The sequence below is a fragment of the Ammospiza caudacuta genome, chromosome 30 (assembly GCF_027887145.1).
Source record: "Ammospiza caudacuta isolate bAmmCau1 chromosome 30, bAmmCau1.pri, whole genome shotgun sequence".
Classification (NCBI taxonomy): Eukaryota; Metazoa; Chordata; class Aves; order Passeriformes; family Passerellidae; genus Ammospiza; species Ammospiza caudacuta.
The window spans coordinates 4,632,352-4,657,838 of NC_080622.1; the positions used below are offsets into that span (position 1 = coordinate 4,632,352).

General features: G+C 55.0%; 4 protein-coding genes across 6 annotated transcripts; 2 read left to right on the forward strand and 2 right to left on the reverse strand.

Moving 5' to 3' along the window:
* Positions 1-741: 741 nt before the first annotated feature.
* MINDY1 (MINDY lysine 48 deubiquitinase 1) lies at positions 742-7,843 on the reverse strand. 2 transcript variants are annotated; one of them, XM_058821543.1, is made up of 10 exons: positions 7,634-7,843; positions 5,504-6,554; positions 4,792-4,849; positions 4,629-4,693; positions 4,373-4,531; positions 3,695-3,797; positions 3,469-3,611; positions 2,615-2,764; positions 1,176-1,340; positions 742-1,081 (listed from the first exon to the last, which is right to left on the reverse strand). In XM_058821543.1, exons 2-10 carry the CDS (start codon positions 6,467-6,469, stop codon positions 1,034-1,036), a joined length of 1,857 nt encoding a protein of 618 aa, XP_058677526.1. In that variant the 5' UTR covers positions 6,470-6,554; positions 7,634-7,843; the 3' UTR covers positions 742-1,033. The 2 variants fall into 2 exon arrangements, with proteins under 2 accessions (XP_058677526.1, XP_058677525.1); XM_058821542.1 differs by having other exon boundaries at positions 2,615-2,806.
* A 59-nt stretch (positions 7,844-7,902) lies between these two features.
* PRUNE1 (prune exopolyphosphatase 1) lies at positions 7,903-14,391 on the forward strand. Of its 2 annotated transcripts, none has more exons than XM_058821545.1 (8): positions 7,903-8,056; positions 10,519-10,623; positions 10,703-10,908; positions 11,847-12,031; positions 12,730-12,888; positions 12,981-13,075; positions 13,155-13,313; positions 13,421-14,391. In XM_058821545.1, exons 2-8 carry the CDS (start codon positions 10,555-10,557, stop codon positions 13,739-13,741), a joined length of 1,194 nt encoding a protein of 397 aa, XP_058677528.1. In that variant the 5' UTR covers positions 7,903-8,056; positions 10,519-10,554; the 3' UTR covers positions 13,742-14,391. The 2 variants fall into 2 exon arrangements, with proteins under 2 accessions (XP_058677528.1, XP_058677527.1); XM_058821544.1 differs by lacking the exon at positions 7,903-8,056 and adding an exon at positions 8,382-9,177 and having other exon boundaries at positions 13,421-14,388.
* On the reverse strand, positions 13,667-19,395 carry CDC42SE1 (CDC42 small effector 1). Its single transcript, XM_058821546.1, has 5 exons — positions 19,070-19,395; positions 16,775-16,920; positions 16,585-16,695; positions 15,492-15,566; positions 13,667-15,388 (listed from the first exon to the last, which is right to left on the reverse strand). The coding sequence occupies exons 2-4, from the start codon at positions 16,826-16,828 to the stop codon at positions 15,495-15,497; spliced, it is 237 nt and encodes a 78-aa protein (XP_058677529.1). The 5' UTR covers positions 16,829-16,920; positions 19,070-19,395; the 3' UTR covers positions 13,667-15,388; positions 15,492-15,494.
* Positions 19,396-21,579: 2,184 nt separating this feature from the next.
* MLLT11 (MLLT11 transcription factor 7 cofactor) lies at positions 21,580-25,283 on the forward strand. The gene is made up of 2 exons (XM_058821797.1): positions 21,580-21,806; positions 23,684-25,283. The coding sequence occupies exon 2, from the start codon at positions 23,691-23,693 to the stop codon at positions 23,952-23,954; it is 264 nt and encodes an 87-aa protein (XP_058677780.1). The 5' UTR covers positions 21,580-21,806; positions 23,684-23,690; the 3' UTR covers positions 23,955-25,283.
* The last annotated feature ends 204 nt before the right edge of the window (positions 25,284-25,487 follow it).

The following is a 25,487-nucleotide window of genomic DNA, read 5'->3' on the forward strand; positions in this document are numbered from 1 at the left end:
CCCTGTATGTGCCCTATACAGACACCATATAGACAGCCCTATATGTGCCCTGTGCACCCCATATAAACACCCTATAGAAAGCCCTATATACCCCCTATAGACAGCCCTATATATGCCCCATATACACCCCATATACTCCCTACAGGTACCCTATGCAACACATATAAACACCCTATAGAGAGCTCTATATGTGCCCTGTGCACGCCATATAGACACCCTATAGAGAGCCCTATATATGCCCTATATACACCCTATAGACAGCCCTATATGTGCCCCACATACCCCCTATAGACAGCCCCATATACCCCCCACAGACAGCCCATTTGTGCCCCATATACCCCCCACAGACACCCCTATATGTGCCCCATATACCCCCCACAGACACCCCATTTGTGCCCCATATACCCCCCACAGACAGCCCTATATGTGCCCCATATACCCTCCACAGACAGCCCTATATGTGCCCCATATACCCCCCACAGACACCCCATTTGTGCCCCTACGGAACCCCACAGGCCCCACTCGCCCTCTGTCGCCGCCTGGCGGCCACGCCTCGCCACTGCACCCCACAGAGGGGACCCCAAACTCGCGGAGGAACCGTGACCCCAAATCCCCAAAAAAACTCCAAATCCCCCCAAACCGCGGAGGAATTGCGACCCCAAATCCCCCAAAAGCCACCCAAACCCCCCCAATCCCCCCCCAAACCCCTGTGTCCCCAGAGAACAGAAGTCCCCACTGATCTCAGGGGTACAAGTCCTTTACTTGCCAAAGGCTAAGGCCACATTTTGAACAGGGGGGTGCAGGTGTCCCCCCATCCCCACACACACACCCACCCGTGTCCTGGAGTGTGGATTGAGGTGTGGGACCCCCCTGAGTGGGATCCCCCCTGTGTTAAGGCCACTGGGGTGTTCCTGGGGTGGGCTCAGACGGTCACCCCTCGTCTCCAGCCCACCGGGACCCCCAGGATGTCCCTGGAGGATGCAGAGCGGGGTTTTGGGGGGCTGCAGGCGTGGGCACCCCCAGGCACGGGGGGCTAGAGGAGGGTGCAGTCCAAATCCGGCCTCTGGCGCCGCCGCTCCGCCTGTGGGGACAGGGACAGGGACAGGGACAGGGACAGGGCTGAGCTCTGGGGGCACGCACAGAGACCCCCAGGGCCAGCAGCACCCCCCGGGTACCTGCGCTGGGAGCAGCTGAGGAGGAGCAGGGTGGTGAGGATGAGGAGGAGGATGAGGATGGTGCTGCTGGTACTCCTCCTGCTGCAGCTGCCGCGCCAGCTCCAGGTCGCTGAGCACCGAGGAGGGGCCCTGTCCCTGCTGCAGTGACAGGGCCACCATGAAATCCTGGCAGGGGCACAGAGAGGGGGGTCAGACCCTGCGGGATCCAGGATGGGACTCATTTGTTCCTGACAGATTTTCTAAAAAAATTCCCTTGTCCAGGATCTCCTCCTGGGAAGCTGAGAAGCCTCAGCTTCTCGTGTTTTGCTGCTTTGGAATGTGCCTATTTTCTAAATTTTCTAAAAAAATTTCTAAATGTTTTCTAAAAACTCTCCTTGCCCAGGATTTTCTCCCGGGAAGCTGAGAAGCCTCAGCTTCTCGTGTTTTGCTGTTTCAGAATTTGATCTGGAGATTGTTTTTCCAACATGTGAATTGTTTTTATTTAATGACCAATCATGGTCCAGCTGTGTCAGGACTCTGGAAGGAGTCACTGGTTTTTATTATATTTATTATAATATTTAGTAAAATATTATTTCATTATTTATTATTTAAATTATTTTGGTTTGTAATATCATAAAATATTATAATAAAATATAATTATATTTATTATCTTTATTATGATATATAAATATATTTATTATATATAAATACATAAGGTAAGTAATAATAAATATAATTATATAGTAATATATGTTTATATATATAAAATATTTATAATATTTTATTTTATTGTTTTATGTTAATTCGATTATTATTTATCTGAACAAGAATTTTAGCATTCTTGTTAAGCCTTCTGTCTGTATCCATTCTCTATTTCTTTAGCATAGTTTTAGTATGGCATTCTATAATAAATGTAATGTAATGTAATGTGATATGATATAATATAATGTAATGTAATGTAATGCAATATAATATAATATAATATAACATAATATATAATGTAATGTAATATATAATATAATGTAATGTAATGTAATGTAATGTAATGTAATGTAATATAATATAATATAATATATAATATAATATAATATAATATAATATAATATAATATAATATAATATAATATAATATAATATAATATAATATAATATAATGTAATATAATATAATATAATGTAATGTAATATAATATAATATGATATAATATGATATAATATGATATAATATGATATAATATAATATGATATAATATAATGATATAATATAATATAATATAATATAATATAATATAATATAAAATGTAATATAATATAATATAATTAATATAATATAATATAATATAATATAATATAATATAATATAATATATCAGCCTTCTGAGAACATTGAGCCAGATTAATCTCTTCCCTCGTCCTGGGGACCTCCCAGCACCCACACCCAGTGCCACCACGTGTCCCCAAACCTGGTCCACTTGTCTCTGCTGCAGCCGGGGGTCCGGGGGGGCCGTGCTGGCCCCGTCCTTGCCCAGGGGGTGGCAGAGGTGGAACTCGGTGTCACAGAAGCAGCTGTCCCCATCCACGCTGTGCAGGCTCTCCCACACCACCCCCTCCTCCTGCAGGAAGCCCTGGTCGGTCACCAGCAGGTAGAGGTGGCCCTGGGCACAAGGGACAGTGCCACGGACATGTTTTATAAAAACTCCTTTTACTAGCATATTTTCTCCTGAGAAAATATTTCGTTCTCAGGAACGAAATGTAAACAATGGTTATCTGCTGCTGTGGGATGCAACTGGTGCATCTGGGATTGGTCTCATGGGGTTGTTTCTAATTAATGGTCAATCACAGCCCGGCTGTCTCGGACTCTCTGAGAGTCACAAGATTTTATCATTCCATTCCTTTCTATTCCTTTCTGATGAAATCCTTTCTTCTGTTCTTTTAGTGTAGTTTTAATATAGCATTTTCACATAATGTAATGTAATGTAATGTAATATAGTGTAATGTAATGTGGTACAATATAGTGTAATGTAATACAATATAGTCTAATGTAGTGTAATGTAATGTAATAATGTAATGTAATGTAATAAATGTAATTAATATAATATAATATAAAATAATATAATATAATATATCATACCATTAAATAATAAAATAATAAATCAGTCTTCCAAAACCCGTGAACACCACCACATCTGGTGACCCCAGGCGAGGAACATTCCCACAGGACAGGTGACAGTGGGCCCTGGCTGGGGCTCTGGGGGGCACACAGGGCTCTGGGGGGCACAGGGGGCTCTGGGGGGCACGGCGGGGTCGGGGCTCCCACCTTGTGTTTGATCATGGTGCTGAAGTGGTTGTTGCGGAAGAAGACGCCGAGCTCTCCCTCGCGGGCGCGCGCCGTCAGCTCGCACAGCCCGTGGAAGGTCAGCTGGGACGCCGTGGCCTCCAGGAACTGCTCTGCCACCAGCCCTGAGGGGACAGCGGGGACGTGGCGGGGCCGGGGGTGCCCGGCCGTGCCCCCCGGGCCCGCGGGCGGGCGGCAGGGCCGTTACCTTCGCTCACCAGGCGCGAGTCGCTGGCGTGCTTGCAGGTGATGATCTTCTCCACCAGCTGGTTGTAGCTGAGCCTGCCCACGGCCTGCACCTGCTCGGGGCTCTGCGGGGCGGCAGGGACACGGGGTGAGCTCCTGGTGGGCGTGGAGCCACAGCAGAGGGGTCTGAGGGTCCCTTCTGAGGGAAGGGAGCACCCAGGGCAACCTCCTGCCGCGGCCAGAGGCGCCGGGCACTGCCTCGGGTTCAGAGCCCCATCCCAAACATCACCGAGGGCTTTGGGCTGGGAATTTCTGGGATCATCTGGACCTCCCCAAACCACAGGCAGGGACATCTCCTGCTAGACCAGGCTCATCTGGAGCCCCCAAACCACAGTCCTGATAGACCAGGCTCATCTGGAACCTCCAAACCACAGTCCTGATAGACCAGCTTCATCTGAACCCCCCCAAACCACAGTCCTGATAGACCAGTCTCACCTGGACCCACCTAAACCATAGGCAGGGACATCTGCTAGACCAGGTTCCTCCAAGCACCATCCAACCTGGCCTTGAGCACTCCCAAGGTTGGGACATCCATCCTCAGCTTGGTCACCTTGGCCAGGAGGAGCCCCAGCTCCTCTCCAGCGCTGGGGACACCTCTGTGACACCACAGAAGCCCCAGCAGCCAGGCAGGGGGGCTCACCTGGGGGTCCACCAGCCAGCCGTGGTACAGTGGGATGTTGAGGAGGTCAAAGACGATGCACTCGGGGGTGTACTCGAAATCTGAGACCCCCGTGAACCTCACGTTGACGTCCAGCCCCGTGGAGAGCTTGGGCAGCACTGTCATGGTGTCACTGATGTTCTGGGGGGCAGCAGAAACACGGGGAGGGGTCACTCCTGAGGGTGACACCCCAAATCCTGCAGCCAGCAGGGTTGTGTGTTCTGGGGGTGCTCCTCACCTGCTGGAAGTTCAGCTGCAGCCCCTCCGAGGTGTCCTTGGGTTGGGTGGCCAGGATGCAATTCCCTGCGAGACAGAGGGGTCAGAGCCCCCCCCAGGGAATGTGGGGGTCCCACTGGAGCCCCCCACCCCATTCCTGGTGCCAGAGCAGGGTCCCCACTCACCCAAATGTGCCATCAGCTCCTCGGCCGTGACCACCTCCGTCTGCGGGGGCAGCTTCACCTGGGGGCAACCAGAGCAGGCGGGGCACCATCCCATGATCCCATCCCACTGATAACATCCCATTGATCCCTTCCCATCCCATTGATCCCATCCCACTGATAACATTCCATTGATCCCTTCCCATCCCATTGATCCCATTGATCCCATCTCACTGATAACATCACATCCCATCCCAGCCCAGCCCAGTGATCTGATCCCATTGATCCCATCCCATCTCATTGATCCCATTTATCCCATCCCATCCTATCCCATCCCACTGATCCCATCCCATGGATCCCATTGATCCCATCCCACTGATCCCTTCCCATCCCACTGATAACATCCCATTGATCCCTTCCCATCCCATCAATCCCATCCCACCCCACTGATCCCATCCCCTCCTATCCCATTGATCCCATCCCATCCCATCCCAGTGATCTGATCCCATTGATCCCATCCCATCCTATCCCATCCCATTGATCCCATTGATCCCATCCCATTGATCCCTTCCCATCCCATCAATCCCATCCCACCCCACTGATCCCATCCCCTCCTATCCCATTGATCCCATCCCATCCCACTGATCTGATCCCATTGATCCCATCCCATCCCATCCCAGCCCACCCTGGGACCCCTCCCCAGGGGATCTGGGGGTCCAAAGCCCCCCCAGCTTGCCTTCCACTGCAGCAGGAGGATGTTGATGATGGCCAGCAGCGGGCAGGGCCCGTTCTCGCCCTGGGTCACCAGGGCCGTGCGCTGCCCCTTCCACAGGATCCACTTGACAAAGTAAAAATCCCCGGGGGGCTGCGCCCGGGGGGGCTCGGCCGGCGGGGACCCCCTGTCCTGGGGGGACCCCCTGTCCTGGGGGGACCCCCCCTCCTTCAGGGACCCCTTGTCCTGTGGGGGCTGCTCTTTGGGGGACCCCCCTTCCTTCGGGGACCCTTCCTCCTTTGGGGACCCCTCCTCATGCAGGGGCTGCTGCTGCTTGGGGGAGCCCCCCGGGGGTCCCTGGGGGCTGGAGACCCCCTCCTGCTGCCCGGATGGGCTTCCAGAACCTTCCTGGGAATTCCCTGCACCGGGAATCGTGTCACCAACACCGGGAACTGCGTCACCAACACTGGGAATTCCACCCCTAAAATTGGGAACTGTGTCCTCGGCATTGGGAACTGTGCCCCCAACACCGGGAACTCTGTCACCAACACCGGGAATTCCATGCCCTGCACCAGGAATTGTGTCCCTAACGCTGGGAATTCCATCTCCTAAAGCGGGAATTTCGTCCCTAACACTGGGAATTCCAAACCCAGCACTGGGAATTCCATCCCCAGCATTGGGAAATGTGTCTCCTACGCCGGGAATTCCGCCACCAACACTGGGAACTCCGTCCCCTACACTGGGAATTTCGTCCCCAACGCTGGGAATTGCACCCCCAACATCAGGAATTGTGTCCCCAACGTCGGGAATTCCGCCCCCAGCACTGGGAATTCCGTCCCCAGTGCTGGGATTTGTGTCCCCTACACAGGGAATTGCACCCCCAGCAGCGGGAATTCTGTCACCAACATTGGGAATTCTGTCCCCAGCAGCGGGAATTCCGTCCCCACCCGTAGCCTCTTTGGGGGGCTCGGGGGTCCCCTCCTGCTCCATGGGACCCTCTGGTGCTGCTCTGGTTCCACTCAGGCTCCTGGGAATGCTCTGGGTCTGTCCAGGAGCAGCTGCATCCCAAATCAGCCTGAGGAGGGAAAATTGGGCTGGATGAGGAAAATACTGAGATAATATAAATATAAATATAATCACAAACGTAACTATAAAGATAATACTGTAAATATATAGATATAAATATACAAACATGTAAATTATAAATATATAACTATAAATATAAATATGTTTTTAAACATAAATATAAATGTATATTTATGTATGCATAATATATATATACATATATATCTATATAGATATATAGGTATATATACGGGGGCTGGAAATAAAATGAAAATGAAATTAAAATAAATAAATGAAATGAAATGAAAGAAAATGAAATGGAATATAATAAAAATAAAATGAAATAGAATAGAATTAAATTAAATAATTGAAATGAAGTAAAATAAAATAGAATAAAAATAAAACGCAATAGAATATAATAAAATTAAATTTTAAAATAGAATAAAATAAAATTTAAGATAAAATAAAATAAAAATACAATGAAATAGAATAGAATAAAATAGAATAAAATAAAATTAAATTAAATTTTAAAATAGAATAGAATAGATCAGAATAAAATAAAATAAAGTAAAATAAAGTAAAATAAAGTAAAATAAAATAAAATAAAATAAAATAAAATAAAATAAAACAAAATAAACGAAACGCAGTGCCGTTTAACAGCCATGGGAAGGTGGATTTCCATCCCCACTCGCGGCTCCGCCCCGAGCCCGCGGCGGGGCCGGTCCGGCCGGACCGGGGGGTCCCGGGGCGGGGCCGCCCCTCGGGGTCCCCCCTTGCGGCTTTCCCTTCAGTTTTCCCCCCTAATCCTTGTTTTTCCTCATTTTTTTCCTTCTTTATTCCTTGTTTATGCCCCTTTTTCCTTCTTTATTCCTTGTTTTTCCTCATTTTTCTCTCTTTAATCCTTGTTTTTCCTCCCTTTCCCTTCTTTATTCCTTCTTTATGCCACTTTTTCCTTGCTTTTTAAATTTTTTCCCCCCTTTTCCCTTCCTGTCTTTATTTTTTCCTCCTTTCCCCTTCTTTTTCTAATTTTCCCTTTTCCCCCCTCCTCTCGCCCTTTTTTCACTTTTTCCCTCCTTTTTAACCCTTTACCTTTTCTCCTGCTTTTTCCTCCTTCTTCTCTCCTCCTTTATTCCCTTTTTCTTCCTTCTTCCTTCTTTTTCCTTTTGCTCTTTCCTCTTTAATCCTCTTTTATTTTTTAATTCCTTCGCGCTGCTTTCGCTCCTCTCGTCTTCCTTTTCCCCCCTTTTTGTTTTGTTTTTTTTTTTTTTTTTAACTTTTTAACCTCCCCTTTCTTTTATCCTCTTCCCTGTTGTTTTGTTGTTTTTTTTTTTTTTTTTTTTCACCCTTTTTTTTCTTCTTTTTTCCTCTTTTTTCCCTCTTTTTCCCCCGTTTTCGGGGCCTGTTTTCCACCCGGCTGCGGCCGCCCCGTGGGAAGGCGGATTGAGGGCGGGGGGAGGAGGAGGAAGAGGAAGAGGAGGAAGAGGAGGAGGAGGAGGAAGAAGAGGATTCAAGGTGGAAATTTTGGGGCGCACTCGGATTTTTTGGGGGGGTTTTGCAGGGTGCGGGTTGGGCTGGGGAGGGGGGGGGTGGTTTTGGGGTCGCAGCGGAATTTGGGGGTGTCCGAGGGGGCTGGGGGGGTGTTCGTGGGTTCAGGGAGGGGTTCAGGGGTCCCGGGAGGGTTTTGGGGTGAAATGAGGAAATTTGGGGTCCCCCCCGAGCCCCCCCCCCCAGCGCGGGGGATGCTGGGAACGGCCCCGCCCCCTCCCAGCGGCCCCTGCGGCGCGGGGGGAGGGGCTGGACTGGGACGGACTGGGACAAACTGGGATGGACTGGGACAAACTGGGGTTGTACTGGGATAGTTTGGGGTTAAACTGGGCTGGACTGGGATTAAACTGGGATAGTTTGGGGTTAAACTGGGCTGGACTGGGATTAAACTGGGACGGACTGGGACAAACTGGGGTTGTACTGGGATAGTTTGGGGTTAAACTGGGCTGGACTGGGATTAAACTGGGATAGTTTGGGGTCTGGACTGGGATTAAACTGGGACGGACTGGGACAAACTGGGGTTGTACTGGGATAGTTTGGGGTTAAACTGGGCTGGACTGGGACGGACTGGGATTAAACTGGGTTGGACTGGGAGGGTCTGGGACAGACTGGGCTGGACTGGGACAGTCTGGGGTGGTACTGGGATAGTCTGGGGTGATACTGAGCTGGACTGGGACGGACTGGGCTTAAACTGGGTTGGACTGGGAGGGTCTGGGCTTATACTGGGCTGGACTGGGATAGTCTGGGGTGGTACTGGGCTAGACTGGGACGGACTGGGGTGATACTGGGATAGTCCAGGGTGATACTGGGCTGTACTGGGACAGTCTGAACTTCTGTTGGGCTGCACTGGGTTTGTACTGGGCCGTGCTGGGTTATAGTGAGCTGTACTGGGTTATAGTAGGGTGTACAGGGTTATCCTGGGCTGTACCAGGCCGTACTGGGTTATCCTGGGCTATACTGGGCTGTACTGGGTTGTAGCGAGCTCTACTGGGCCGTACTGGTTTATACTGGGGCCATCGTGGCGGTTCAGGCCGTGGATCAGCGCTGTCATGGAGCGCTTCGTGCTGGGGAACCGGGCGGCTCTGCAGGTACGGGGGGGTTGGGGGGCTCAGGGGGTCTTGGGGGGCTCAGGGGAAAGAGGGGGAACGGGGGGGATTGGGGTGCAGGGAGATGGGGGAGCACGGGGGGAATTGGGGGTGCAGGAGGGGAATTTGGGAGCAGGAAAGTGGGGGAGCAGGGGGGGCAATGGGGATACAGGGAAATGGGGGTGCAGGGGGGAATGGGGTGCAAGAAAATGGGGGAGCAAGGGGAGAATTGGGGGAGTAGGGAATTGGTACAGAGGGGAAGTGGGGAGAAGACAAATGGAGTGTAGGAGGGAATTGGGGAGCAGGGAAATGGGGTTCAGGGAAATTGGAGTGCAGGGGAGAATTGGGGAGCAGGGAAATGGGGGAGCAGGGAAATGGGGGAGCAGGGAATTGGGGAGCAGGGGAGGAATTGGGGTGCAAGAAAATGGGGGTGCAGGGGAGGAATCGGGGTTCAGGGAAGTGAGGGTGCAAGGGGGAAATGGGGGTGCAGACAAATGGGGGAGCAGGGGGGAAATTGGGGGTACATAGAAATGGGGGAGCAGGGAGGGAATTGGGGGTGCAAGGAGAATGGAGGTGAAGGTGGGCAATTAGGGAGCAGGGAAATGGGGGTGCAGTTAAATGGGGGTGCAGGGGGAGACGAGCACCCCATGGATTGAGGCCGAGGCCCCCAAGTGTGGTGCCCCACTGAGGCGGCACAGCCACGCCAGGGACACCCCAAAATGTCTCCCAGCCCCATCCCAGACCTGCTGAGGGGTTTGTGCTGCAGCCGCTCTGGGGTTGTTGTTTTTTTTTCCTGTTTTACCATAAAAATTAGCAAATCTGGGTTATGGCAGCAGAGAATTGTCCCAAAAATCAGAGCCTGGGCACGGGGTGGCTCCCGTGGGCGGGGGACAGGAGAGTGACATGTTTTCCCTGCTGCCGCAGGCAGGCAAAAGAGGGTGAAACGTCACTTTTGGGGTGACAAACAGCCCCAAATTCTAAAACAAATGGGTTAAAGCACTCAGGGCTGCGGGGCTGGGATGGTCCCTGGCCTCACCTGGTGGCTCAGGTGAGTTTTCCTGGAATCCCAACACACCTCACTCACCCCAAACCTGAGGATTTAGTGCCAGAAATGGATCCCAGGGGTGCCAGGACCTGGTCTGGAGGCCAGAAATGGATCCCAGGCAGCTCCAGGGGTGCCAGGAGGGTGCAATCTGTGGGTGCCACCTGTGACAGGTGGCTCCAGGAGCACTGATGAGGACAAGGGAGCAGTTTGGGGGATTTTGGAGGACAAGGGAGCAGTGTGGGGGATTTTGGAGGACAGGGCCACGCTGCTGCCATGCCTGACACCTCCCATCCCTGCAGGATCACATCCAGCAGCACCAGGAGATCCACGTGGTGATGGGCAACGAGGCCTGTGACCTGGACTCCGCCGTCTCCGCGCTGGCCCTGGCCTATTTCCTCGCCCAGGTGAGGCTCAACCACCGCGCCAGGGACCCCTGATGGCCTCAGGGACGCCTCCCCGGGTGTGACACCCCCTTTGCTGCAGACCACCCCGGCTCCCAAAGCCGCCTTCGTGCCCGTGCTGAACATCCCCCGCGCCGACTTCGCGCTGCGGACGGAGACGACGTTCCTGCTGCGGGAGCGGGGCATCCCGGACGCCTCGCTGGTCTTCAGGGATGAGATCGACCTGGGAGGGCTGCACCACGCTGGGCTGCTGTCCCTGACTCTGGTGGATCACCATGTCCTGCCTGGGTGAGCTGGGGGTGGCGCCTTGGGACAGCCAGGGGACAGCAGAGCCTCGATGGACTTTGCTGTGGGACTGGGGGGTCCTGGACACCTCGCTCATTTTTTGGGGTGAGATTGATCTGGGGGATGAGATGGACCTGGCACCACGCTGGGCTGCTCTCCCTGACTCTGGTGGATCACCATGTTCTACCCTGGTGAGCTGGGGGTGGCACCTTGGGGACAGCCAGGGTCACCCTTGCTTGCTTTTGCTGTGGGACTGAGGGATCCCACCTGCCTCGCTCGTTTTTTGGGATGAGATTGATCTGGGGGATGAGATGGACCTGGCACCATGCTGGGCTGCTCTCCCTGACACTGGTTGACCATCACATCCTGCCCTGATGAGCTTAGGAGTGGCACCTTGGGGACAGCCAGGGGACAGCAGAGCCTCGCTCAGTTTTGCTGTGGGATTGGGGGATCCCGCCTGCCTCACTCATTTTTTGGGGTGAGATTGACCTGGGGAGGCTGCACCACACTGGGCTGGGATGAGATGGACCTGGCACCACGCTGGGCTGCTCTCCCTGACTCTGGTGGATCACCATGTCCTGCCTGGGTGAGCTGGGGGTGGCACCTTGGGACAGCCAGGGGACAGCAGAGCCTCGATGGACTTTGCTGTGGGATTGGGAGGATCCTGGATGCCTCGCTCATTTTTTGGGGTGAAATTGATCTGGGGGATGAGATGGACCTGGCACCACGCTGGGCTGCTCTCCCTGACTCTGGTGGATCACCATGTCCTGCCTGGGTGAGACAAGGGGTGGCACTTTGGGGACAGCCAGGGTCATCCATGCAGAGCAGGGCTTGATTTTGCCGCCCAGGATGGCCGAAATTGATCCATTTCCAGGGAGTTTTTAGGGAAAAAAAGGAATAAGGGGCTCTGGCAGGCTCTGACCCTTCCCGTTGCCCAGCAGTGCTGACGCTGCCCTGGAGGAGGCCGTGGTGGAGGTCCTGGATCACCGACCGCTGGAGCGGGCCCGAGGCCCCCCGTGCCAGGTGACAGTGGAGCCCGTGGGCTCCTGTGCCACCCTAGTGACCGAGAGGATCCTGCAGGGCCCCCCGGGCGTGCTGGACAGAACCACGGCCGCGCTGCTGCACGGTGAGCAGGGCGCAGCTGGGGACGGTGGGGCACAAAGGGACCCGGGTGAAAATGAGCCAGTAACGTGCCTTGATGGCCAAGAAGGACAACGGCTCCTGGCCTGGGTCAGGAGTGGTGTGGCCAGCAGGAGCAGGGAGCTCATTCTGCCCCTGGACTCGGCGCTGGTGAGGCCAAATCTTGAGTGCTGTGTCCAGTTCTGGCTCCTCAGTTTGGGAAGGACGTTGAGATGCTCAAACACAAGGCTGGGGAGGGGCTGGGAACACAAACCCTGTGAGGAAGGTTTGAAGGAGCTGGGGATGTTCAGCCTGGAGAAGAGGAGGTTTAGAGGTGACCTTATTGCTCTCTACAACCTTCTGAAGGGAGGTTGTAGCCAGGTGAGGTCAGTCTCTGACAGAATCAGAGGACACAGCCTCAAGCTGTGTCAGGGATGGTACAGGTTGGATATTAGGAAGAAATTTTTTACTGAAAGAATAATAAAGTACTGGAATGCTCTTCCCAGGGAGGTGTAGAATCGCCATCTCTGGATGTGTTTAAATAAACACTGGACATGGTGCTACAGCCTGGTAGACGTGTCAGGGCATAGGTTGGATGATGATCTCAGAGGTCTCTCCCACCCTCATCATTCTGTGATTCTGTGGGGTCCTGGCTGAGCTCTGTCCCCGGGGACGGTGACACCACGGCCCCACTCGTCCCCACAGGCACCATCCTGCTGGACTGCATCAACCTGAGCCCAGCTGCAGGCAAGGTGACCCCCAGGGACGTGGCCTGCGTGTCCCTGCTGGAGGAGAGGTTCCCGGAGCTGCCGGCCCGTGACGCCGTGTTCGGAGCGCTGCAGGCGGCCAAGTTTGATGTCACGGGTGGGTGTGCCAGGCCAGCGGCACCCAGGTGTGTCGCCCCCTCTCCCTGGGGACAGCAAGGTGACCTGGGATCGTTGCTGGCCACCTCCCAGGGCTGACAACAGAGCAGATGCTGCGGAAGGACCTCAAAGTCCTCTCCAATGACGAGGCTGTCGTCGGCATCAGCGGCGTCTTCGAGGACTTGGAAGTGAGACTGGGGGCTCAGGGGGAAACTGAGGCACGCTGGGGACATCACGGTGACACTGAGACCCCTCCCCTCTGCCCAGACCTTCCTGCTGCGGCCTGGCTTGCTGCAGGACCTGGAGGCTTTCTGCCAGGCCCGTGGCTATGCCGGGCTGGTGGCCATGACCGTGTCCTTTAACCAACACCACGAGCCCACCCGCAAACTCGCCGTGTACAGCGCGCAGGAGCCCCTCCGCAGCACGGTGAGTCGGGGAGCCGCGTCTGGGCATCTCCAGCCCTGCTTTGCCCCACAGCCTGGCAGTTTTGGGGGTGCTGGGCAGGTCCCAGCCCCACGTTTGCTCCCCCACAGCTGTGCGGGGCTCTGGAGGAGGCGACGGCGCCGTCGCTGCTGCTGCGGCCGCTGCCCAGCCCCTGGCCCTGCGTGGCCGCCTACGCCCAGGGCAACGCCATGGCCACCCGTAAGAAGGTGCTGCCCATCCTCAGGGCAGCTCTGGGGGGTCTGGGGGCTGCAGGGGGCCCTGAGGAGGAGGTGGTGCCCCCACCCACCCCCATGAACAGCCTGGTGGAGGAGTGTCCCCTGGCACAGGCCGTGCCCCCGCTGTGCCCCCAGGACGTCCTGGAGCGGGTCAGCCGCATCGCCGCAGGGCAGCCGCCGGGCTCCCCGAAATAACAGAGGCACCCCCGTGGAGTTCTGAGGTCTGGATGAGAAGTTGGGGTCCCTGAGCAGGCCCCCGTGGGGTGCCTGGGTGTGGGGGGGGGTGGCAGCTGCCTCTGTTAGAGGTCAGCTCGTGGTTTGTCCCCCCCCCAATGGCTCCCTGTGCCCCAGTGGTCCCCAAGGTGGGGTTTTGGGGGTGCCATGGGCAGGAGTTGCACCCCCTTGATGAAGGCGTTGGGGTGAGGGAGTTAACGAGTTATTGATGATCTTCCTTCCATGGGGGGCAGAGGGAGGCCCCAGAGGGTGGGTCCGGACATGCAGCCGTCCACAACTGTCACTGTTTTCCAAGGATTAAATTCCCCTTTAAATTTCTTCCAGTTTTGGCTCTTGGCTTTTATTCAGGGACGGGGTGCTGCCCCACTCGAGCTGGGGGCGCGCCCCCTCTTTCCCTGGGGTGCAATCCCCTCTACAGTGGGTCAGAGGAACATTTTGGGGTGCCCAAGGAGGGGGTGTCAGTGCAGCCACGCTCCCGAGTCCAGCCCAGCCGGGAGGAAACTGGTTGTGCCATAAAAAGTCGTGAATTTCAGCTTTTCCCAGTGGATTTGGCTGCTCCAGGAGCACAGGAGGGAGCGAGGAGCTCCTGCACCCACCCCTTGGGCCAGCACAAGGCATTTATTTCAAGGGTGGAATGTTTTGCCCAAAAACCCTGACCTGAACACGACACAGGGCTGGAAAATCCCAGCTCCCACCGGAGCACAGGGGAAAGGCTCTGTCACCCAGCACGTGCTAATTAATATTTAATCCTGGCACTAATTAAACTATGTACACCCGCACCTAATTGCAGAGCCCTTCTCGGGTCAGGCCCTGTCCGGCCTGGGGACAATCCCGGGTGGAGGAGACCCCACCACGGTCCTGCCCGGGGCCACAGAGGCTGCTCAGGGGGGGTTTGGGAGCTTAAAAATAGGAACAGATCCTAAAAAAAGGAGGGAGGTGAGGGTTTGGCGGCGGTGGAATGCCAGCTGGAGGCACTGTGGGCTCGGAGACAGCCGAGCATTGGGGTTGGATCCTGGTTTGGCACCAAAGCAGCGGGGTTCGATCCCAGTTCTGCTCCTAAAAATTGGGGTTTAATCCCAGTTCTGCTCCTAAAAATTGGGGCTTAATCCCAGTTTGACATCCAGTCCTGGTTTGACACCAGAACATCTTGGGTTTAACTCTGGTTTGGCACCAGAATATCGGGGCTTAATCCTGGTTTTGCTCCTCTGGGATGTTCTGGGAGGCATCAAAGCAGCCTCTGCACCATGAACTGGTTCCCTGGGGAAACTGAGGCACCACCATGCAGCCCATGGGAGACACGGGAGTGGGAAAAGGGAGAACTGGGAGGATTTGGGACTCGTGGGCTGCTCCTGGCAGCTCCTGGCACGTTTCAGGGGGGTGGCTGTGTCCTTTGTAGGTGGGGCACGAGCTGGGGGCTCGCTGCCCACCTCACCACAGCCAGTGCCTCCAGCAAGGAGGGATTTTCCAGAGGGATGAAGCCCCAAAGTCACCGGGAGCTGGGTGAGGATGGTGCTGCATAAATACCGCGGGGTTAAAGCACTCCAGGTTGGCTTCTCCTCCAGCGGGGGGGGTCAGGCAGTTCAAGTTTGGGCTGAAAAAGCCAGAAATCTGTAAAATCCGAGAGGTTATGGGTTATGGGAGCGCCCAGGTGGTGGCTCAGGAGGGTGTTCCTCAGAGGGGAGCGCTGGGGGTGCCATGGGCAGGTACTCACACGCTACAACACTCGGGAGCTGCTCCACTGTCGCTCCCGGCCGCCCTTGGACCTCATCTCCTGGACAGCACCAGTCTGCAGAGAGGGGCTGTCAGCACCTGTGCCACCCCCCTGGCCCGGCCAGGAGAGCCAGCACCCCAAAACAACAGCCAGCACCCCAAAAAAACCACCCAGCACCCCATAACAACACCCACCAGGCAAGCCTGAGACCCAGCACCGCAAAACAACACCCAGCAAAGAACCCTGAGACCCAGCACCCCAGAAAAACACCCAGAAAACAACCCTGGGACTCAGCACCCCAAAACAGCACCCAGCAAACAACCCTGGGACCCAGAGCCCCACAACAACACCCAGCACCCCAAAGTAACACCCAGGACCTCATAACAACACCCAGCACCTCAAAATAACACCCAGCAGCCAACCCTGGGACCCAGCATCCCAAAACAACACCCACCAACCAACCTGAGAACCAGCACCCAACCCTGAGACCCGGCACCCCAAAACAACACCCAGCACCCCAAAAGAACACCTACCAGCCAAGCCTGAGACCCAGCACCCCAAAAACACACCCAGCACCCCAAAACAACACCCACCACCCAACCCTGAGACCCAGCACCCCAAAACAACACCCAGCACCCCATAACAACACCATCAACCAACCCGAGACCCAGCACCCAACTCTGATACCCAGCACCATAAAATAAACCCCCAGCAAACAACCCTGAGACCCAGCACCCCAAAACAACACCCAGCAAATAACCCCGACACCCAGCACCCCAAAACAACATCCACCACCCAACTGTGAGACTCTACCACCCCAAAACCAACACCCAGCACCCAACCCTGAGACCCAGCACCCCAAAACCAACACCCAGCACCCAACACTAAGACCCAGCATCCCAAAACAGCACCTACCAACCAATGCTGACACCCAGCACCCCAAAACAACACCCACCACCCAACTGTGAGACTCTACCACCCCAAAACCAACACCTACCACCCCAAAACCACCACCTATCACCCAGATGAGAGCCCCACCACCCCGAGCCCGAGCCCCAGCCCCCAGCCAAGCCCCCCCCAGCCCCCAGGGTACCATGGGCAGCCCCTCTCCCGCAGCCATGTCCCCGGAGCCGATGTGTGTCAGGTGCACGAAGTTCATGGGCTCCCCGATCATGGAGCGGTCGATCCGTCTCCTCCTCTTCTTCTGCGAGGGGATGAAGGCCATCAAACCCTGCTGAGCCCCAGGCCCCCTCCCCAAAATGGCTGCACAGGGAGGTACTCACGGGCTGGGGCTTCTCCACGACGCAGCAGCCCAGCTTGTGCCAGAAGTCGCTCATGCTGGCGGTGGTGGCAGCCAGCGTCCCCCTGGGCAGGGTCACTCCATGGGGACACCTGGTCAGGGTGGCACGGCGGGGAGAGGAGCGGCTGGCTGTGGGTGGGAAGGGAGAGTGATGCTTCCAGACCTCCCCAAATTAATGCTAAAGCAATTTCACATCAAGCAACAAAAGGCAGAGAGCCCCAGTAGAGCCCTGGGTCACACACAGCTAATCCTGTCACGGCAAGGGGGTCCCAGGGACTCTGAGCATCACACAGAGACCCCCAGAGTTGTCCCCGTGGCCATGGCTGGGCTTTGTCCCCCGCTCCAGGGCAGGACACAGCTGAAGGATGCTGCGGCAGGATGGGGGGGATGGAGGCAGCCATGGCAAATCCCAACTCCCTGAGCCAGGCAGCTAAAAATATCCCGGCCTTTCCGAAAAGGGGCCGGAGCTTCAGCTCTTCCGCTCCTGCTTCTGAAGAGCAGATGAGAGAGAAATAAACAGGGACTGGTGGGATTTTATCCCAAACTCCCACGGTACTGCCTGGGCTAGGCAAGGAGGTGTGGACAGGGGGTTTAACCCCCAAAATGGGGGCTTCTCCTCATGCTGAGAAGAGACAACTCCTTAAAAAATTAAGGAGCCAGTGGTACGCAGGGAACTCACCCACCCACGAGGGGCCGTGGCCGGAGCTCAGCCCGGTGTCAGCCACGGGAGAGCCCCCACGGGCGATGGGTGCCGGAGCCAGGGCTCCCTCCGGCGAACGGGACGAGTTCCTTCCGCTGCCCCTGCGCCGGTGCCGCCGGATGGACCAAAGTCCGGCCGCGCTTCCTGCTGCCGGCGGGGAGGAGCGGGGCCGGGGGACAGACCCCCAAAACGGGGGGCTCCGAGCCCAGCCTGGGCACAGCCCTGTCAGCGCCTCCGGCCACGATCTGTCCGCAATAACCCCACGGAATCACCCTCCAAGCGGGCATTCCCGAGGGGTAGGTGCCCTCTGTGCTGCTCCCCCGTAACCAGAGGACCCCCGTGTCCCCCGCCGTGTCCCCCGCTCTGTCCCTCACCGTGTGCCCATTCCCGTTCCCCGGTGAGCCCCTCCGGGAGCGCTGGCACCGGGCAGGCTGTGACACGTCCCGCCCGCTGCACACCGGCTCCGTGCCCACGCCGTGCCCCCCCTGCCAAACCCAAACCCAAACCCGGCCTCTGCCCCCGGCTGTGGGGCAAATGAGGAGGGAGCTGAGGGGTAAATGAGGAAGGGGCTGAGGGGTAAATGAGGAAGGGGCTGCGTTTCCTTTCCAGCCCGATTTCCTCAGCAAAATCAGCGCTGGGATCCGGCCGTGCAGCGGCCGGGCCTTGCTGGGGAGGTGCCCCCCGAACTCAGCACCGCAGCCCGGGCCGCTTGGAGAGCCTCGGATGAACCAGCAGTGAAACCTCCGGGCTCCGCACGGCCACGACCCCTGCCCACACCCCTCAAAGCCCCTCCGGCACCCGCCAGGGCCTCACGGCCTCGACGGGGCGGCTTTGGGCCCGGCTCCGGGCGGCTCTGGTCGGTTCTTGCCCCCCGATCCCCGCTTTGGGGGTCGCACGCCCTCAGCCCACCCTGAGAGGAGCCGTGGCCGGGTTCAGCCCACCGGGGCAGCTCGGTAGCCCCGGGCAGTGCGGTTTTGGGCCCGGCCCTGCCGGCACAGGCAAAATGACTTCCCGGTTGGGAAAGCACCGCCGGGCTCTGCGTCACCGGCGGGCTCCGGGCAGGGGGGTCCGCTCCGAGCCCCCCAGCACTGGGGTCACCCAGTCATGGGGTACCCTCGGGGGTCTCGGAGGGAAGGCCATAGTGCGGGGACAGGGCTGGACAGGGGGACAGTCCTGGGGTGCCCCGGTTGCGGGCCCAGGACCCCCGGGATGGGCGGCAGAGTGGAAGTGACCGTCCCTTCTTTGCGAGGGACGGTCCCGGTGCGACCCCCGGGCTCCGCGGGGCTCCGGCACTTCGGGGGTCCCAGCAGGGTTTGGGGGTCCCGGTAGGGTTGGTGGGACCCCGCAGGCCTTGGGACCCCGGTGGTCCCGGTGGGGCTGGGGAGATCCGGTGGATCCCGAGAGGGCTCCCCGGTTGAACCAGCGAGCTGCAAGGGGGGTCGTCCCGCCGCCCCGCTCCCGTTCCGGTACCGATCCCGGTGCTCTCTCCGCCTTCCTACGGCGGTTCCGGGGGCCCTTCCGCGGGGTTGGAAGGGTTCCCGTCCCGGCCCGTTCCCGTCCCGGTGACGGCCCCATTACCTGTCCCGGAGCGGGAGCGGCTCCCGGGGCCGGTGTCCGGCTCGCAGCCCCACGCGTGGCTCGGAAGTCCCGGTCCCGCTGCCGGTGTCCGGCTCGCAGCGGCCCCAAGCGTGGCCCGGGAGTGCAAGTCCCGATCCCTTTATGAGTCCCGGTCCCGGTGCTGGTGCCGGTCCCGGTGCCTCGCTCGCAGCCCAGACGTGGCTCGGGGGTCCCGGTGCCGGTGCGGGTTCCGGCGCCGGTGCCCCGCTCGCAGCCGCAGGCGTGGCCGGGAGGTGCCGGTGCCGGTGCCCGCTCGCAGCCCCAGGCGTGGCCCGGTGCGGACGCGGCGCAGCTCCCGCCGCCCGGCGCGGCTCGGCCCGGCCCGGCCCCGGCACAGCGCCCTCCCCGGGAACCGCCGGCACTGCGGCACCGGGAGGAACGGGGGACCCGGTGGGAATGGGGGGCCGGGGTCCCGGTAGGAATGGGGTCCCGGGAGGAATAGGGAGCCCAAGTCCCACTGAGAATGGGGGGCCCAGGGTCCCAGAAGGAGCAACTTGGGGGTTCTTGAGGTCCTGTTAAGGCTGGGGGTCCCCAGCTGGGGTTCAGGGGTTTGGGGTTTCCAGGAGCACTGGGGGAATGCCAGGGGACCAGGTAGGGCTGGGGGTCCCCAGCAAGTCCCAGTTATGCTCCCATGTGCCCCCGAGCATTATTCCTGCTTTTTCCATGGGTACCCCAGAGCCCCCGGGGTGGGAACACCCTGCAGCTGGTGTTGAGCGGTGTCACCACTTCCAGCTCGGTGCCCTTCCGCTTGCACAACATCTGGGGAGCTGCTGCCACCCCCGCAGTCGTGACACTGTCACCAACACAGTCCTGTCACTGCCACCACCATTGTCCTGCCACTGCCACCACTGCAGTCCTAACACTGCCACCAGCACAGTCCTGCCACTGCCACCACCATTGTCCTGGCATTGCCACCACTGCGGCCCTGCCACTGCCACTACCACAGTCCTATCACTGCCACCACTGCGGTCCTGTCACTGTCACCACACAGGAGACACCCCTGTGTGAGCCTCAGAGTGTCCCTTGCTGTGTCAGCCCCCAAATCCCAGCCATCCCCACTGCTCCCACTCCAGAAATGCTGAACAAGGCAGCACTGTCCCCACTCACTCGGGTCTCTGTCCCACGCCTGTCCCCAGCCATTGGGTGGCCCTGGCTGATAATACCCCAAGTGTTTGTGACCTCATTTCATTTTTTTATTTTTGGTGTTTGTGCTGCCAGAGAACATTGTCCCCCTTGCAGCCCTCCCAAAACCCACAGCAGTGCCCTCATTCCTATGTCCCCTTGGGGTTCAGCCCCATGTCCCTTCTCCTCTGAGAAGGGACACCACAGTTTTTGGGCTGTCACACGAGCAGGTGACACCCCAAAGACCAAGGAGATGGGTGACATCCAGCTTCTTATGAGGCTGCTCAGCCAAACTGCACCCCATGGCCTGGGGGACCCTCAAAAACCACAGCAGCTCAACCCCTTGGAGGGATCAGCATCCTCCAAAAGGCTCCCAGCTGGAATTTTTCCTGTGCAGGATCCTCTTTGCCCATGGCAGTGCTGAGAGGAGGAGGAGGAAGAGGAGGAGGAGGAGGCAGAAATAGTCTGGCTGAAAGCCGAGCACTGGCAGAACAGCTTGGCACCATCAGAAATGAGCTGCATGCAGGGAACAGGGAGGAAAAGAGAGAAAAAAACCCCCTAAAGCACCAAAAGAATGTTGATCTCAGGCAAAGCCCAGGGAGAGGAAGGCAAGGGCTGCTCTGAGCCTCTCAGGTGCATGGATGTGGCCTGTGCCCCCCAAAAAGGTGTTTGGGGTCTCAGGGGTGCTAGGACAGACTCCCTGGTCTGAGGGGTTGCATTGGGGTTTGCTTTGTTGTCAGCTGTGGGGTGAAGTGGGGTGTGAGGTGCCCCCACCCTGGCCCTGGCAGTGACTGATGCCAGTTTTGGGTGGCTCCCTCTATTTCTAGTTCCACGTCTGGCTTCAGCCACAAAGCTGGGATATTTTTGCTGTGTGGCTTTAGGATCAAATACCCTCAGTCTCAGATAAAACAAAATATAAAATAAAATAAAATATAAAATAAAATAAAATAGAAAATAGAAAATAAAATATAATATAAAATAAAATATAAATTATAAATAAAATAAAAATAAAAATAAAATATAAATAAAATAAAATATAAAATAAAATATAAAAAAAAAAAAATAAAATAAAATAAAATATATGTTTTGGGGGGTTTCTTTAAGCCAAATTTCCCCGTGTTTGACCTGCACAGTGCCCTCCCGAAGTCTGGGGGTACCACAGCACCCCATATCTTCACATGCAGGTAAAATAAATATTCCCCAGCTCCTTGCAGACTGAAAATGATCCCCCCAACACTCAGCTGAAGGTTTCAGGAGTGAACCAGGTTTAACATATCCTCGCCTTGGGGGTCCAGCACGCAGCATCCCCGCCCCTGCCGTCCTCCCCCTCCCTCCCTCCCTCCCTCCCTGGCGCGGGTGGGAGCCGCTGACTCATCTGCCATCATCACCACCACCATCATCATCGCCATCCTCCCCCCACGAGGAAGGGCAGTTCGAGGGGCTGCATTGCAGACCCAGCGGCTCCGGCAGACAAAAGCGACCCCAGCCGCTCCCTCCGCCCGCGGCTCCCCGGCACAAAGAGCCCGGCCCGGCCCCGGCTCCGAGCGCAGCGCTCCCGGCACCGCCCGCCCGTAAGGTAAGGGATGCGAGGATGCTCGGGAGAGGATGCTTGCTATCCCGGCAAGGATTTGGGTGCGGGGAGATGCTGGGATTTATTTTTGAGGGGGGAAATGAGCTACAGGCAGCGGGGATTTAAGCGGAGAAAGGTGGGTTTGGTTCCATGGGATGAGCAGAGCCCGTGGGAAATGATCTTTTTTAGGGGTGACACGCCACACAAGAGGGGTTTTCCTTCCACATTCATTCCCTTTTACTGGGTATTTAATTATTTACTTGTCACTAAACTCTCTTTCTCCCTCTCTTGTCACTAAACTTCAATTTTTTACTGTTTGGAGCTTAAAAATCCATCACCACAACACCCATCACCATTAATAATTATGTGTCGTTTTGCTGCAAAAAACTCACGGATAGATCCCTAGGGATAAATTCCCAGGGAAGAGACTATTTTAAAGTCCTGTGGCTCAGTTTACCCGGAGGGGATGACACAGGAGCCTTTCATAGCCTCTGAGTGACATCCAGAACCTTTTAAATTTAGCAGCTGAACGCACCGATCCAAAATATGCCTGAATCATCCTTGAGAATTCTGATGTTAAGGCAGGGAATCAGCAGGAAAAATGAGGATGTTTTGGGTTAGTCTGGGCTTTTTTCCCCACCTCCGGTGCCAATCGAGGAGGTGAATGACATAACCCTGCCAGGCAGTGACTCAGCTCCACCGAGAAAAGCTGAGCCACGTCTGGTCCTGCTCTTTCCCAGTTTTTTGGTGGATCGGGGTGGGGCTGCAGGGGGAATTCTGCAGCGGGGATGGATGGATGGATGGATGGATGGCAGGGCAGGGATGGGTGGGGTGTGGTGGGAATGCCGGGCGAGGCTCCTTCCAGCCCTTTCTAGAGGGTTCGGCCAGGGGAGGGAGGGATGGGGTGGGATCAAGGGGGAGGGGGATACACAGGGACCCCTCCTCACGGCCCGTTCCATGGGGATTCAGCACAGGGAAAGGTGTGGAGGGGTGGAAAAAGAGTTTATTTAGGTGCTGCTCTCCCACCTCTGCTCTCCCAGAGCTGGCAGGAGGGATTTCAGGAGGAGCAGGTGGGAAGGGGTTAATGCCCACCCTGATTTCAGGAGGAGCAGGTGGGAAGGGGTTAATGCCCACCCTGCCCTCCCCTCCTGTGCTGTTTCTTTGGGGAAACTGAGGCACGGAGTGACAAATCCCCTGAATCCCCCCCGAATTACGGCGCAGAGAAGGGTGTGGATAAAACTCTGGCAGAGCTCGAGCCTGTTAGACCCAGCCTAGAGTGAAACCTGCACAAACCCGTGCTCTCCTCCACCATCAACTCCTTTTTAGGGGATTATCCTAAAAAGCATATCCCCTTTTTGGTGGATTATACTAAAAAAATATATCCCCTTTTTGGGGGGTTATCCTAAAAAATATATCCCCTTTTTAGGGGGTTATCCTAAAAAGTTTTTATGGGATTATCCTAAAAATGATAGCCCCTTTTTTGGGGATTATCCTAATAAGGATACTAGGATAACCCCTAAAAAGGTTATCTCGTTTTTAGGGGGTTATCCTAATAAATTTTGGGGATTATCCTAAAAAGGCTATCCCCTTTTTAGTGGGTTATCCTAAAAAGGATATCCCAACTTTTTGGGATTATCCTAAAAAAGATATCCCCTTTTTAGGGGGTTATCCTAAAAAGAATATCCCCTTTTTAGGGGATTATCCTAAAAAAGATATCCCCTTTTTAGGGGGTTATCCTAAGAAGGATATCCCTTTTTTAAGGGGTTATCCTACAGGACAGCATCAACACGGCAACACCCGAGATTTCTACCCACTTTGGGCCAACTCCTGTGTTTTTAGTCGAGCTTCCCTCTTCCTTTTCTTCCCCCTCGTGCCCTCCACAGCCTGAAAATGCTGGACACCATCAGCAGCCAGTACGACTCGTTCATCTACTGGAGGATGCCGATCCCACGGCTGGACATGGCCGAGCTGGAGGGGCTGGGGCTGGCAGACCTGGCCCTCTACAAGCCCAAGGGAGGCCTGGGCAAGCTTGCTGAGCACCGAGGCAGCCAGGAGCTCTCCCAAGAAGAGGACAGTCTGCTGCAGTTCAACAGCTTCAATTTCTGGCGAGCTCCCATTGCCAGCATCACCTCCTTAGATTTCGATTTAATTTGAAGCCTTCTCTGTCACTCCTCACCCCCGCTGCTCTCTGTCTTTCTGCCAGGATTTGGTTTTGGTGTCATTTTGGAGGTTGTTGGGTTGGGTTTTTTTTTTTTTTTAGTTTCTGGGTGGTTTTGCCATTCATCATTCACTCAGCAGCTCACTGCTGGCCTTGATGGCGATGGCTCCCAAAAATCTTCAACTCTCCCTTTTCCTCCTGGAATCACAACAGCACTGGGGGCAAACACGAGGGGAAGGGGCAGAAACAACCCCCCCCCTCTCAATTCCCAGAGGGTTTGGGAGGTGCTGACAATTTCTCAGCTCATTTCTCAAGTGCTTTTTTAAGAAACTCGTTTGTGCAAATGAGGAGCAATGGGAATCGCCCTCATTTTGCAAAAAGCATCAACCCTCTGTGCTCCCCTGGCCCAATTTCTCAAAATTCCTCTTTGTCCCTTGACCTTTCCCTCGGGAATGCAAGGTGGAAGAGGCAGGAATGTGCTCAAGATATCAGCACAAACCTTCTTCTTGAGGAAAATAATCACTTTGAGCCTTGTGGTGTGAGCCTAAGCAGAGAAAATTATGTCCAGGAGAGTAAATAGACATGGAAATGCTCTGACTTTCCTTAGTGGGGTCAAGCCTGGGTGTTGATTGCCCCAAATTTGATTTTTTTCATCCTTTTTTATGCCCCACATGGCTTATTTCCAGTGCTGGGTACATTGAAGAGTGATGGGGCAGAGCTGAAATGTGGATCTTACCCACAAATGAAAATATTTCAGCTTTTCCACCCACTTAACCCTTTAAAACCAACAACAAACAATGCTGTGTTCATTCAAGTGAAAGCCTTGAGTTTTCTCCAGGGAGATTTTCACCTGCTGAGGTTTATTTCTGAGCATCATCTCAAAATGGGAGGAAAAAACCCAACCTGGAATAATTTTTGGCTTTTAAACAGTTGAGGTTTTTTTTCCTTTCCAATATTGTTTTCTGGGATTGATTTGTCTTCTTGAATGTGCTTTTTTTTTTGGTTTAGATTGGGATGAAATGATGTGGAGCATCCCAAAATCATCCTGAGAGTTGGGGGGTATGTGGCTGGGGGCAGGCAGCACTTTAAAAAGTGCCAGGAATAGGCAAAAAATTGGAAAAAAAATATCTGCATTCTACTATGAAAATTGGAAGCAGCTCTCCTGTAATCTGCAGAAATAATAAAGTGTGCTGATTTTGAACCATCTGTGTAAAACCAGAGATGAAAAATGTAAACTCTCCTCTGCAGAGCTGTTTTGACTTCTGTGTTCCCAGCTAGGAAAATCTGCAGAAGTATTTATTATGAAACTTTAAATAAAATCAATTCAAAACATACACACTCCTGTGGACATGCAGACTGACATCAAGTTTTTTGGCATTAAAACGTCTCAAATCTCTTTACAGTGAGCTGGGAACTCACCCCTATGTCTTTGCATATGCTGTAGAAGACTTAAGCGTGGAAAAACGAAGCCTAAAAGATTATTATAAGCACATTAAGGATATTATTTACACTTCAGCTTTCCCAAGCCT